General features: G+C 30.8%; 1 protein-coding gene and 1 pseudogene across 4 annotated transcripts; both read left to right on the forward strand.

Moving 5' to 3' along the window:
- The first annotated feature begins 2,129 nt into the window (after nt 1–2,129).
- On the forward strand, nt 2,130–3,836 carry LOC107887569 (metalloendoproteinase 1-MMP-like; annotated as a pseudogene).
- A 975-nt stretch (nt 3,837–4,811) lies between these two features.
- On the forward strand, nt 4,812–12,670 carry LOC107886073 (WAT1-related protein At5g47470). Of its 4 annotated transcripts, XM_016809897.2 has the most exons (10): nt 4,812–5,484; nt 8,902–8,953; nt 9,554–9,840; nt 10,691–10,808; nt 10,887–10,952; nt 11,060–11,176; nt 11,267–11,498; nt 11,582–11,743; nt 11,951–12,102; nt 12,199–12,670. In XM_016809897.2, exons 4-10 carry the CDS (start codon nt 10,717–10,719, stop codon nt 12,323–12,325), a joined length of 948 nt encoding a protein of 315 aa, XP_016665386.2. In that variant the 5' UTR covers nt 4,812–5,484; nt 8,902–8,953; nt 9,554–9,840; nt 10,691–10,716; the 3' UTR covers nt 12,326–12,670. The 4 variants fall into 4 exon arrangements, with proteins under 4 accessions (XP_016665386.2, XP_016665381.2, XP_016665379.2 ...); XM_016809892.2 differs by having other exon boundaries at nt 4,812–6,116; nt 9,554–10,808; XM_016809890.2 differs by having other exon boundaries at nt 9,554–10,808.
- Nucleotides 12,671–13,901: the final 1,231 nt, after the last annotated feature.

Raw genomic sequence — 13,901 nt, forward strand, 5'->3', positions numbered from 1 at the left:
TATTGTGTGCAAAACTTGTTGATTTAATTTATATTCTCTAATTAGATCATTCTTAATGTCTATACTTTTCGAATTTTAAATTTTTAGTCTTAATGCAAAATGACAACAATCAAATCTATTAATAGATTTTTTGTGATTAATATGCGAAAATAACAAGCCGACATGATATTACATATATGATAATTTATTTTTCATATCAAATTCTAGAAATTGTAAAATTTAACCAAATGATTATAATTAAAACTTCGAAATTCGAAAAAGTACAAATTAAAAATAACTAAATTAAAATATAGAGATTAAATAAACAATTTACATATAGTACATGGATTACAATAAAATTTAACCCATATACTACTATATACGTATATTGAATTTTTTTACTTTAATAATTATTATTGGAGAGAAAAAGGTAAAGCCATGATGTGGAGATATGAAATATCTGATTGTTTTTTTTTTCAAAAGGGGTCAATTTTGGGGGGTAAATACGTTAAAATAGAGACTTTAAAGAAAGACATTTCAAGAATCTTACTTGAAATTAGAGTGTAAAAAATGGTGAAGTTGACAGTGAAAAAGCAATAGTATGGGGTGACATGGGGAGTGAAAAAATGAAAATGCTTCAGCCACTTAACATTGCTCTCCTCAAAAACCCAAAAAAACTTAAAAAGTCTTCTGCTTGAATAATTAATGAAATTAAAATTAATCATGATTTGGTTGAATATTGTAACCTCCTGAAAGAAACAACTAAGTGGAGACACCTTGCCAAATGGATAACTTTGATTCATCATCCAATTTTAGCTTTTATAAATTCTCAAATTCCCATTCATCATGACATCATCAACGCCTGCTTCTGGAGTAGTTTATCTTCTTCCATCTCGACATATTTTCTTAATGCTTTTCTTTTAAAAAATAACTCCATTAATTGATGTTAAAAAATTAAAAGTACCCCTGATTTTTTTAAAGTATAAAATGAATTAGCAGTTGATTGAATCATAAAAAGAGTATTAAATAATTTATGTTTAAAATTCTAATTAATATTAATTTTAAATAATATAATTATTTATCTGATCATTTAATTTTATAAAAAATTATTTTGATCCTTTATTTAATTTTTTCTCTCAGGTTTTTTATTAAATCACTCAAAATATATGAAAATTTTAACATTTTTTAATTTTGTTGATGTAGTATACAAGTGACAATTCACATTAATAATTATTAAAATATAAAAATTCAAAAAGGTATAAATTTTATTTAAAATTTAAAAATATATATTTAAAAGGTATAAAAATAATTAATTGTTAAAGTGTCATACATATGGACTTCCATATAGATATCACGTTAGCAAAATTAACAGGTATTAGTTTTTCTATCTCTTTTAGAATAATTTAACAAATAATACAAATTAAAGAATTCAAATAGACAAAAAAATTAAATGAATAATAAAAATACATTTTTATAAAATTAGAAAGTAAAATAAATTATTATACCGTTTTAAATTCGGTTCATGAATAATTTCTATCCCGTTATTAAAAAATTAATGGAAACCAACCCTTCAACATAGATAAAATTCCCCAAGGCATCCGTTAGGCGGTAGATTGTAGGTAGATTGTAGGTGTTCCAAACGTTGACCTAAAATTTATGGGTATAATGATTTTTTTAGTTTTCTAATTTAAAAATAATAATAATTTTAACTTGTTATTTATTTTTAATTCTTAAATTTGTATTTTTAAAAAAGAATTATAAAAAATAATGAAGAAAGTTAATGTTTTTAAACTTTACTGAAAAATTATTTAAATGCTGATGTGTCAATTACGTGATAATCTATGTATATGTCATGTTTTGTTAATTTTTTCATCTATGTTAGGATAATTTGATAAAAAATACAAATTTAAAAATTAAAAGATACAAAAATAATTAAATGGAGGATTAAAATAATTTTTTTAATATATCTAAAATTGATATAGTTAAGGCATGGTGGTATGTACCTTAAGATATATGTATATTTTGACTTAATGTTTATTTTTATCTATAATCTCAAGCTGAAATAATTTTAAATCAGATTTTTTGACAAAGGCCAAAAGAGGAACAAATAATTGGAGATATTTTTTATGTTTACTTTGGTTCTACCATGGATGGAATCAACCAAAACAGCTTTTCTTCCAAAGAAACGGGTTCAAAAGGGAAATGCAAGAGGTCTTTTTATTTTGTCTAATCTTGCTTTCAAATCCCTGTACTCTTCAATTTAATAAAATTTAGTTCTTAATTTTTTGTTCTAGAAATTTAGTCCTTTCATTTGTCTAATTAAAGATTAAAAATCTAATTAACCAATCATCTAACTTGAAAATTTTGTTCCTTTATTTGAATTTTAACATCTACATTTGAATTCTTTCATTATTTGCAAACTACGACCAGTTTGTAAAATATTAATAATAAGGTTGTTTTCTGAAATTGAAATGATAATGTAGGAAGGTGGGGACAGTGATGCAATTGGGTGATTACAACAGAATTATTGAAAGGGAATAGCTATGGTTGGGTTGCCAATAGTAGAGGAGACTTGAATTGATGGTTACATTTATTCTTTTATTAAAAGATAGAAAACTTTCAATTTTCTCGTTTTCGTTGTTAGACGGTAAAATACCAAATTTGGTAATTAAAGCTAACCCCAAAAGTTCTTCCTCAACACATTCTTAATATATCTTTAAATCATAAAAACCCTAACCTAAATTCAATTGCTTCCTTACAATTTCTACTTTTTAGATATATGCTTTTTCAATGAAAAAAGAGATTAAATTTGATTAAACCACAAGTGAATTGACAAAAACACATTTGTATACAAGTTTTCGATTAATATTTATATCGTTTATTTTTTTAGAAAAAAATAAATGAATAATACGAAAATTTGAAATTTAATTTAATCGATTTGTGTTGATGCTTAGCATCTCCAACTCTTGAATTTTCATGTTTTCAAGGGAAAACTGCCTAACCTTGTGTAATGGATGGAACACGAAAACAACTATGTTTCTTTGGTTAATGTTCCTTTCTCTCCTTGGTTCTTCTTTACTTAATGTTGTTTTCCCACGTTTACGATTTCCCGTAAACCAAGATAAGTACTTATCATAACTATCGACGATGACAATGTTACGTGGCATAATTTTACTTGCTTTAAAGATGTCGAGAAGTGTAGCCACATTAGGGGCATGTCGGAACTCAAGAAATATTTTCAACAGTTCGACTACTTATCAATTCCCAACGATCAAAACAACAACTTAATGACATTTTCGATGCCCAGTTCGAATCCTTCGTGATTTTGTACCAATAAAACGCTCGGGTTATCGGTAATTGGAAAGCTCGATTCCAAAACGACATCGACAATCATGTCCCTGAGTTGCAGTGTTTCCAACACCGATCTAACAATCCATGTGAAGAAATATTTTACCTATTTTTATGCAAGGCCGAGGTGGGATTGTGGATCGCCAATGACTTTAACATACACTTTTTCACCTATGGACATGGTCAATTATATAAATTTACCGAAAATCAAAACAGTGTTTAAGCACTTGTTTTCAATGTGGGCTTCAATTATTCCGGTGAACTCCACGGAGATAGACAATTACCCAATAGCGAATATTAGAATCAGGGTTTTCAAGGTTGATCACGGCAATGATCAACCATTTGAAGGGGTTTTAGGAGTGTTAGCTCATCCCTTTTAACCAGAGAATGGAAGGTTCCACATGTACGAAGATGAAATGTGAGCCATTGATTTTGAGAAAGTGAAATCAAAGGTGGCTGTTGACTTGGAATTAAAGGTGCTCTTGGGCAAGCTCATGCAAAGTATTTAAATCAATTTTTTCAGGTCTGAGCCCGACTCGAAATATAAAATTATTTTTTTATCAAAACCCGACCTAATTTAAGAAAAGTAAACTTGAGCCCAACCTGACTTGTCAATATTAGATTTATTAGATTGCTGTTTATTTAAAATTATTTTTTTTAAAAATACACTAGCACTAAAAAACGATAAAATACAAGTTTCTAACACATTAAAATATTTATATTTTAAAAAACTACCATAAATATAATAAATGTTTTATTATATTAAAAAACACAAAAAAAATATGATAAATAATTTATTGTATTAAATATAAATTTTAAAATTTTATTGGGTCAGGATATTTAGTTGGATAATTTTTTTTTAGGTTTTGAGTAATGTGTTTAATTGTTATTTAGTTAATGATTTAATATAAATATATAATTTATATATTATTATTTTATAGCATAATATTCAGGCTATAGACCAAGCCGAGCTCAAAAAATATTCCTCATATTTGTTTTTACCTAAGCCTATTTTTCAAGCATTGTATTTTGTTCAAATTCTACCATTTTTTGGACAGGTCTAGCGACACGTGAGATTGGTCATATACTCGAGTTGACCCATAGTTTGATCAATGGAATCGTAATGTATTTAAGTTTGAAGCCACGAAATAAAAAAGTGAAAAGTATTCAAGTATTGTATGGATAAATCCTAACTTTAAATATGATTCTTTGTTGGAGTCTTGAAAATTCTTACCACAAAGCAATTTTATAGTCGGAGATTTTAATCGGTAGTCTTTTTCTTCTTTTGATGATTACATAAGAGTCTTCTTTTTTGAGCTCTTTTAGAATTTTTTTTATAGTATTGTTTATGTATGAATTAAAAATTGCTCACACCAAAAGAAAAAAGAAAAGAAAAAGATATGAAACGATTCTTTGATTTGTAAAAGGATGTAATGCATTTGTGAATAATTTTTTTGGTTATATTCAGTGGTGTATATGTATATATTATTGTAGTTTGATTTTTCTTCTTTAAAAGGTGTACTGACTTTTTGAAGCAGGAAATGATAGAAAGACAAAACTCTTACCTACACTTATCTTTTTAACCATAATGCCTGAGCACAACATCGAGGAGTCGCCGGGCACTTTCTCAGGGTGCACTCTGTTACACCTATACCGGCCCCTAGTACTATTTTATCTATTTTCTATTGTGAGTGTACGCGCCCAAATTTGCCCGGACCCGATATAACAAAATCAAAACAGTCCAAATTCATAAAAAATTTGTTTAAAGTCTATTCACAAGGCCCAAATACTCTATGGCCCAATGCACTACCCAATTTTAGAAACCCAACTAAGCCCACTACCCAAACCAACCTTATAGCCCATTCCTAACATTTTCAGAAAACAAAGAAAAACCTAGCCCCATGTGCGCCGTACCCCTCTCCTGGCCACGCCTGCAACACGCCAACGTCCCATCGCTTCACTGTCACCTGCAAACAGACCAAAGAAGAGCAGAGACAAATACAACACGCAAATACGCAAAAACAGTAAATGAATCAGTGTAATCGGCTATAAAGCCGAAAAGAACCGATTGTATGGGGTTTTTTTTTTAATACAAAAAGATTGTATTATAGACAGATATTTGGAGAGAAATCAAAAGGCAGAAAATTAGTTTAAAAGGTTGCTCTTATTTTCTTATTTTCTTATTTTATATTTTTCGTTTTTGATATTTGTTTTTGTTTTATTTATTTTATAAATCTTTTTACAAAAGGCTTAAAAAATAAAACGTAAAAAAGGGGTTTAGAGAACAAATCTCGATGTTTTGACGTCGAGAACGGCTGAGGAGGCCACTGCCTAGGATCGGTGGTCGGAAATTGAGGGGTTTCTTGAGTTTATTTGGCGTCTTGCTCATTTTTTGGGATATTTGAGTCCGGATCTAGGCTTAGGGGGTTTCAAAAGGATGGGGTGAAGGTTTTGGTTTTTATCCGACCACCGCAGACGGCGGTGCCGTCGCCGGTAATCGGTGGTCGGTGCGGTGGTTGATGCCCAGACCCCCCAACCAGAGTTCAGAGGGAGAGAGAGTTGAGAGGAGCTTTCAAAATTTTTTTCTTTGAAGTGGTGTAAAATGAAATTTAAAAAAAAAAAATTAGCTTTTATAAACGTTCAAAAACGACACCGTTTTAGGCCTTAGATTTAGGCACCAAAACGACGCCGTTTAATGCCCTGACCTGGACGCGCGACCCGACCCGGGAGGATCCGCTTGTTTCTGCTAATTGGGCTATTTGCGCGCGAAGCCCCTCCCCTTTTGTGACGTAGTGCAATCTGGCCCTTGCTTGTTTTTTTTTATTTTTCTTAAATCTTCCCGCATAATTTTTTGTTCGTTTCAATCTGGTCCTCTGACCATCTGAAGATTGGACATTGGAACGGTGTTGTTTTGTGGACACGGGAATATTTCTCGTTTGGTCCTTCGCCCATTCGCAACCTTTCGTTTTGATCCCTCTTTGCTTATTTTATTTGTAGTTTTCATTTTTAATTTCATTTAGGTCTTAATTTAGTCCTAAATTTGTTTGATTCAAATTTATTCTCGCAAATTTGTCATTTATTCGTTATTAACCCTTTTTCTCATATATTAAAAGGTTTGATTATTATTTATTTTATTTTTTCACATATTATACATATTTAAACTATTATTCATTTTAAAATTTACATATATTATTCATTACTATACATATTATCATTTCGAAGTTTTTTATATACCTTTTATTTTAAATCATTTTATACATAATATGTACTTTAAAATTTCGTATGTGTTATTTAGTTATACTATTTTAAATTCCTTTTATTGTTATTCATTTTGAACTTTCTATATATTACTTTAAAATATTTTTATATGCTCCTTATCTTATATATATATATATATACACATTTATGTATATGTATTGCTTTGGATCATATTTATATATTTTATGTATATTATTTACGTTAAATTTCTCTTTTACGCATTATTTATTTTAAACTCTTACATATGTTTTTAAAGTGTCTTATTCTAGTAGTACCTTGTGTATTTTTTAATTTATTATGTATATTACGTATTTGAAATTGCTTTGCATATTATTTTATTCCGAATTGTTTTATGTTCATGTCAAAACCTTTTTATTCTAAATCATTTCCTACATTATTTATTTTAAATTTTATATATTATTTATTTTAACTTTTTATATCTTTATTTTGATTGGTTTCATCTATCATTTATTTTAAACCTTGTTATATTATTTATTTGTCTTTGATTATTCATGTTGATATTCAAATGTTGTATGTTATATGTGCTTGTTGTTGTCATATTATTCCATATATTATCATTTCATATAGTCCATTAGTCTTTTGTGTTGCCATCTAATTTCATTCATCTATGTTTGATAACTTGTTATAGTTTTATTTTGATTAGTCTCTTTAAGTAGTTACATTTTAGTTCCCATTATTTTGATTATTATTGTTTGGATGTGAGCCCATTGCCATTGTGTGTATGTTAACTCGTTTTTTTTTTTTTTTTATACTATTTAACTCGTTTTTTTTATTTTTATACTATTTCCATTCATAAATAGAGTTCGTTATCCATGTATATTTTTCCATGTCTATTCGCCTTTCATTCGCAATTATCTCATTATAGTTTTCAATTTATTGATCCGAAATTCATGATTCTATTTCATTTCGAGTCAAATTAATGTATTTTGGGTCAACTTTATAAAACAAAGGCGAAGTTTGGTGTTTAGCAATTCGATAGATCGTGCCCTAATGTGTTGGGTTTCGATCTTTCGTTTGTTTAAATAATCGAATTTCTCTTTAAAATTTTGTCCGCATTTTCTAAACCTTAAAACAAAAGCGATGTTTATTATTTAGAAATTCGAGAAATCGTGCCTAACTTACAGGGTTTCGGTTTTCTTGTTGGTTCTAAATAGTCAAATATCTTTTTGAGTTTTAAAACACACGGAATTCCAATTAATATTAAAGACAAACTTGCGCTTGGGAGTTCATAGTATCGTGTTCTAACTTACGGAATGTGTGATACTCCGATATGTCGAGACAAGGAAGTCTTTAGCAATCATTTTGAGCTAATTCAAGCGTTTTTAAAATCGACATTGACAAAAAAGAGGATCATATCTTGAATCTATTCCCGATTTTCAATTTTCGACATTAGGACATTAGCTAATAATTTGGTACCAATTTTGGGCGTGGCGAGGGTGCTAATCCTTCCTCGCACATAACCAACTCCTGAACCCGTTCTCTCGAGTTTCGTAGACCAAAAGCACCGTTTTAGTAAACTAAGACGTTTTATTAAAACAAAGGTGATCCGATCACACCTAATAAAGATTGGTGGTGACTCTCGTTTTAATTTTCACTTTCAAATAAAGTCGATTCTCGTCGTTTTTCAAAAAAATGGTTTTGACAGTGAGTAGCCTTTTTTTTTTTTGTGCTCCTCGACTCAGACTCTAAAATGATTTGGTTTTGAGTTTTGTTGAAATGTATTAAGTTTGTTTTCCTTGATCAATTGTTTCGCATATTAAGATGTTACTAACAGGAGAGTTCTGAATGATTTTTCGCCTTGTAAATGCTATTTGTGTGTTATAATTGTGGTAGAAAGCTTTAAGGCTAAGAGCAGAATCATATTGATCGAGCAAATAGCCAACACCAGTTCAAAAATGAATGTGAATTTTTTAAAAATAATTTCTTCCAATTAAGAAGCAACTAGCGAAATGCCTCTGTTTGTCTCTCTCTCTTACAAGCTCAGCATTTGCAGTAGATTGTAGATCATGCACATACAGGAAAACCAGAGATATTATTTGTTCTGCTGCAATGGGGTCATTGAAAAGATGCATAATTTGCATTTTCCATTTTTTATAGCTGTTAATTGAATTAACCTATTTGGTGGAGAGGCAAGAGTGTTTGACAAACCCCACCTTGCATTAGATAGATGAGCCATGTTACCTTAAAAACATGTCTGATTCCACATTTGATGGAGACCCCAAAGATGGTAGGAAAATATGCAATGTGCAAGCTTTCCTGAATTCAAAGGCCTGATTCAACATTTGGTTCCTGCAGGCACATAAGTGACCATGCTTGAAAGAAATCAAGTGGGAATTTACAATGAACCGTGAGTGCTTTTTTAGTGATCTTGAAATTATTTAATTATTCAGGATAGAGAGCCTTACTTTCACATTTCTCTTTTATTATCTAAATTAGTTCCCTTACTTATTCTCTTCTTAATTTTGGAGAAAGGCCTCTATCAAATGTCATACACGGCCTGCCTTTGTAGTTGTGGGATTGGAACACTCCATCTCATTCCTTGCATTTGTGCATATTGTGGATTGTTTTCTACCTATCTTCCTGGTAATTAGTCTTGCTTATTTTGCATAGGAAAAGATATAACTTCAAGTTTTACATGTTAAAAATCTGCTAACCTACTCCTATTCCACCCAGCTTTCTGATTTTCTGCTCATAGTTCCTTCATTTTTTTGCCATAATCTTCTTTATACAATCTGGTTAATCGTCGGGGTGGATAGTTAGCTCATCATCAAGTCTGCCAGACACATAGACCTAGTGAATGCATTCTAATTTTTTTGTGCAATAGAGGTTAGGATATGGTCAATCGTGTTTGTGGAATAAAATATTCTGACTTCGACTTAATGTACTTGGAGTGATTCATTTATGACTGATCTTGAACACGATGGTAACATATTGCTTCTTCTCCCAGATGGAATCAATGGTGCGTGAGCAATGTGGCTGTTGCGCTTGTTTGCCAATCATAAACTTATCTCTTGTTGAGATTGGGCTGTTGCGCCTGTTTGTCGATCAGCATTAAATGCTGTTCTCTGCTTTATTTCCACACTGTAGAATGGTTTCTGCTGACAACTCACTCTCTGATCTGAGTGCATTGCCTGTTGCAATAGAGTTTGGCCTAGCAGTGCCCAAGGTGATTTATGAAGAGACAATGGCTATGACGGAGAGTGTTCAAATAACTGAAGCGTCAAGAACCTATAGGTTTTTATTTGAAAAAAAAATGTCATTTTTTTTTCTTTCTAACAGAAAATTTTGATTCATACACATTATGAGATTAAAAAATGTCAGTTAATTTTTTGAAAGGTCAAAATAGATTTTCCTTTTTTCTTCTCATTTTCTGATTTGACCAAAAGACTTTGCATGCCCTGTTTTGCCAGGATCCAAGTCCAAATGTGTGTTTGAGAGGGTTTAGTTCAGAGATGGTGGTTGAATATGACAAATGTTTAGTAAAAAAAAATGTGGGAATTATTTGCATTACAATTTACAGTGCTCCAAAAATCCAAACAAAGAGTTTGAGAGAGAAAATAAATAAATACAAACTCTAGGGAGCTAAATTTTAGTGGAAAGCTATAAAAAGAGAATGAGAGGAGCCATTAAAAACAATGGTAGAGCCTTTGTATAACCATCCTCTAGCGAATAACCAGGAGAAAGCCTCTTAATGTTAGTCAAGTCCCAAATGAGAGAGGGAGACAGAGATAACCAAGAAAAAAAGAATAAACACAAAATGCTTTCCTTCGGTTACAATTACATGCCCCAAAACCAAAAAGAAAGAAGCAAAGTGATTTGATGTAGAATCAGAAACAAACATTTTTTTAAAAAAAGGGGCAAAATAAAGAAAGGGTTCGATCATCTGCTTTTTCAGGAAGGGGAAAAAAGAGAGAAAAAGTTGTATACGTAAAGCATTGTTGTTGTTTTTTTCTTCTCTTTGTTCTATGTTTGGAAGGGAAAGAAAGTAGGGGAAAAAGTAAGATGGTGGTGTACCTGAAAAGAGATGTGATTGAAGATGTGGTAATAATAGGAGGATTGATAGGAGTGCAATTTGTTAATGCAGGGAACTCGGTTTTACTTGGTTATCTCATGTCCCTTGGCCTTAGCCCTTTCACCATTGTTATTTGCTTCACCCTTGCCACCTTCATTAGTCTCTCTCCTTTTGCTTTTTATTTTGAAAGGTAATCTTTCTTTCTTTTGCTTTAGCCATGAATGAAAACTTTTTGAAGGTGTCAATTCACATTCATTCATTTTTGCAGGAGCCTATGGCCCAACCGTCTAACACTGAAATTGATAATTCAGCTTGTTTTTATCTCCTTTGGAGGGTAAGGCCGTATGTATGTATATGATGAAGAAACAAGATAAAAAAAAATGCCTTAAGTAATGATGTCGACAATCCATTTTCAATTATGTTAAATCATCTTTGTTGCAGGGTGACCTTGTTCCAATTCCTCTACCTCAAAGGGATTAATCTAACTTCACCAGCAGTGGCAACAGCCATGCCAAACCTTGCTCCTGGGCTTATCTTTATAATTGCTTGGGTTTTCAGGTACTAAATTCAGTTCTCTCTTTTTTTGTTTTTTGGTAATCAAATCAGTAACGAAAAACCCGATGATGAATTTTGGCAATGTTGATGCAGGGTAGAAAAAGTTGTTCTAACATATCTATACAGTAAAATAAAGATTGTAGGCACGTTCGTGTGTGTCGCAGGAGCCGTTACAATGAGTATAATGCAGAGTACTGACTCGTCAGGAGATGCAATGATGGATCACCCGGCAGTTGATAACGATATTTTCGACAAAAATAAGATCATCGGTTGCATGTACCTCATGGCAGCAGTCCTAGTTCTATCAAGCAGTGTTGTATTGCAGGTATTCTTGAAATGGAAAACAAATATAGGAAGGCTAAATATGAGTGTTTTTTTTTTTTTTTGCTAAGATTTCATGTTCTGCAGGCGGCAACTTTGGGTGATTTTCCGGCTCCGATGTCCTTATGTGCAATAACATCGTTTATTGGACTGGTTATAACTTCAATAGTGCAGTTGTTCAAAAATCATGGTGCCGAATGGGGTTGGCCCCTTGTCAGTGTTTTGGACCTAGTTGGCTATTCTCTACTGGTATACAACTGCCCTTTCTTGGTGTAATGTCATAACTACTTACATGGTAGATGAAATTTGAATGCATATAGAAAGATTCGAAACAATTCATAAAATGCTATAAGCACATCAATTCTTGCTTTACATTTTCAAGCTTTTATAAATTTTCGTCCCCTTTTAATGCAGCTTTTCTTTTTGCATTGATTTTGTTCTAATTCGGACATGCAGGGAGGTGCTGTGAGCGGAGCATGTGTAAGCTTCAATGGATGGGCAATGAAGAAAAGGGGACCAGTGCTTGTCTCAATGTTTTGCCCCATTGGAACAGTCATTACAGTAGTTCTCTCCTTTATTACTTTAGGCCAGACCATTTCGTTAGGAAGGTAAACCATATATATACAGAGATTCACCGATTTGCTTCTTCAAAGTTCCAAATCCAAAATTTTCCAACATAATATGAATCTTTTTTGTAAATGCAGCCTTGCCGGAATGTTCCTCATGTTCATCGGTCTCTACTTCGTCTTATGGGCTAAAGGAAAAGAAATTTACTCAGTCGGGGATGGCTTTGGAAGCGAGTTCGATCCAGAGAAGCCTCTGCTAAGCTAAATTACTATCCACTTCCAATCTAAAAACCAACAAAAACGAAATTCCGAGGAAAACTTCTTGTTCCGAACGGAAGCAGACCCGATGTAGCGGATACGAATACCATACGAAATGTGATCGATATGAATGTAAATGTTCCTATATTTCAACTGTTATTTTTGCAGACACAATAATAGAGATGATAAGAAGTGTTAGGTTGGGGAAAAGAGAAATGAGAGAAGAGTTGGGCAAATGAGTGGAAAAGATTGTGGTACTGGGATTTTAGGCTTATTTGATCATCCTTATCAGTGTGGTCAATGGTATTGTAGTAAAGCACTTATGATTCAATTCAAACACCCTTTCTTTTTATCAATCATTGCAGGCACCTACATGCCTTGACAATAACTTGTTGGAACATCTGCAAAGAAAGAATTAAATCCTCCATTTTGGGCATTAATGGGGAACATCTTTACTTGATGATAGTAACGTGTTTATTGAGAAAAGAAAAAAGAATCTCTTCTTCAAATAAAAAGTTATCACAAACAACTAAAATAGGTCATTTTGTAATTCTATTTGAGTACTATTATTAATATTATTAGGAAAAAATGGAAAAAAAAAAGTAGATAAAAAATCTAATTTGACCTTTGTGGTATGTTTAAAATGTGATATTGTGGCTGACAACTCCACTTTGAGGATCTTTATAGTTGTTTGATGGCAAATTAAAATTACATTAGTCGCATGATATTAAGAGTTGAGCTTTTTTTTTTTAGATAAAAAAATAGAACTCATCCAGTTTACTTAAATAATTATAATTTAATTAAAAAATAAATTTTTTAATATAAATAATTATTTTTAATAGTAGTTATTTATTAGTATCGCTAAAAAAATATAACTTAGTAGTGGTTTTTTTATTTAAAATATATTTATTATTAAGTTTTTTAATGAAAATCTCTATTCAATAATTTCTTTTGTCATTTTATTGTTAAATGGATGTATGTTATTAGAAGTTTTATTAATACGTGTGTTATTTACTTTTAGAATATAATATGCTTTATTATTATACTTAATATTTATTGGTATTATAAAAAAAATTTATAATAATACTAAATATTATACCAGGTAAAAGTAATTAGAGGTATTTTCAAATAAATAATTCCACTAATGGTTTTTTTTTCAACTCACTAACCATTTTTAAAGAATAAAAATAGAATAATTGAGTTATTAAGAAAGGTAGTTTTATTTTTCAAAAATAATTTATTAAATGAGTTTGTGTCATAAAATTAATTGACACCAACTCAATCCAAAATCAATTCATTTTACTAAAGCATCTTCTTTATTCCTCATTGTTAGTTTATTATTCATGTTCAACATTTATGGATATTTCTTTTAATAATATTGTCTTCAAGATTCAAATTTACGTTATCACTAAAATTAACATATCAACATTTTTTGGTCGAAATCAAATCATATTAAATAGATAACAATAATAATAAATTGATATTTGAGAAAGCTTTATTTAGGGCACCTATTTAAAGATCACATTGTAGTAGAGATCTTGTAAGATCATTTTAAACCAACAATTGAAGTAAAAATGAAAAAA

Source organism: Gossypium hirsutum, chromosome A12 (genome assembly GCF_007990345.1).
Source record: "Gossypium hirsutum isolate 1008001.06 chromosome A12, Gossypium_hirsutum_v2.1, whole genome shotgun sequence".
Classification (NCBI taxonomy): domain Eukaryota; kingdom Viridiplantae; phylum Streptophyta; class Magnoliopsida; order Malvales; family Malvaceae; genus Gossypium; species Gossypium hirsutum.

Excerpts from the sequence above, each read along its gene's own strand:
- LOC107886073 (XM_016809892.2), top strand. The coding sequence starts at position 10,609 with ATGGTGGTGTACCTGAAAAGAGATGTGATTGAAGATGTGGTAATAATA. Across the intron at positions 10,809-10,886 it reads TTTGCTTTTTATTTTGAAAG|GAGCCTATGGCCCAACCGTC; the intron begins GTAATCTTTCTT and ends TCATTTTTGCAG. Across the intron at positions 11,744-11,950 it reads TAGTTGGCTATTCTCTACTG|GGAGGTGCTGTGAGCGGAGC; the intron begins GTATACAACTGC and ends TCGGACATGCAG.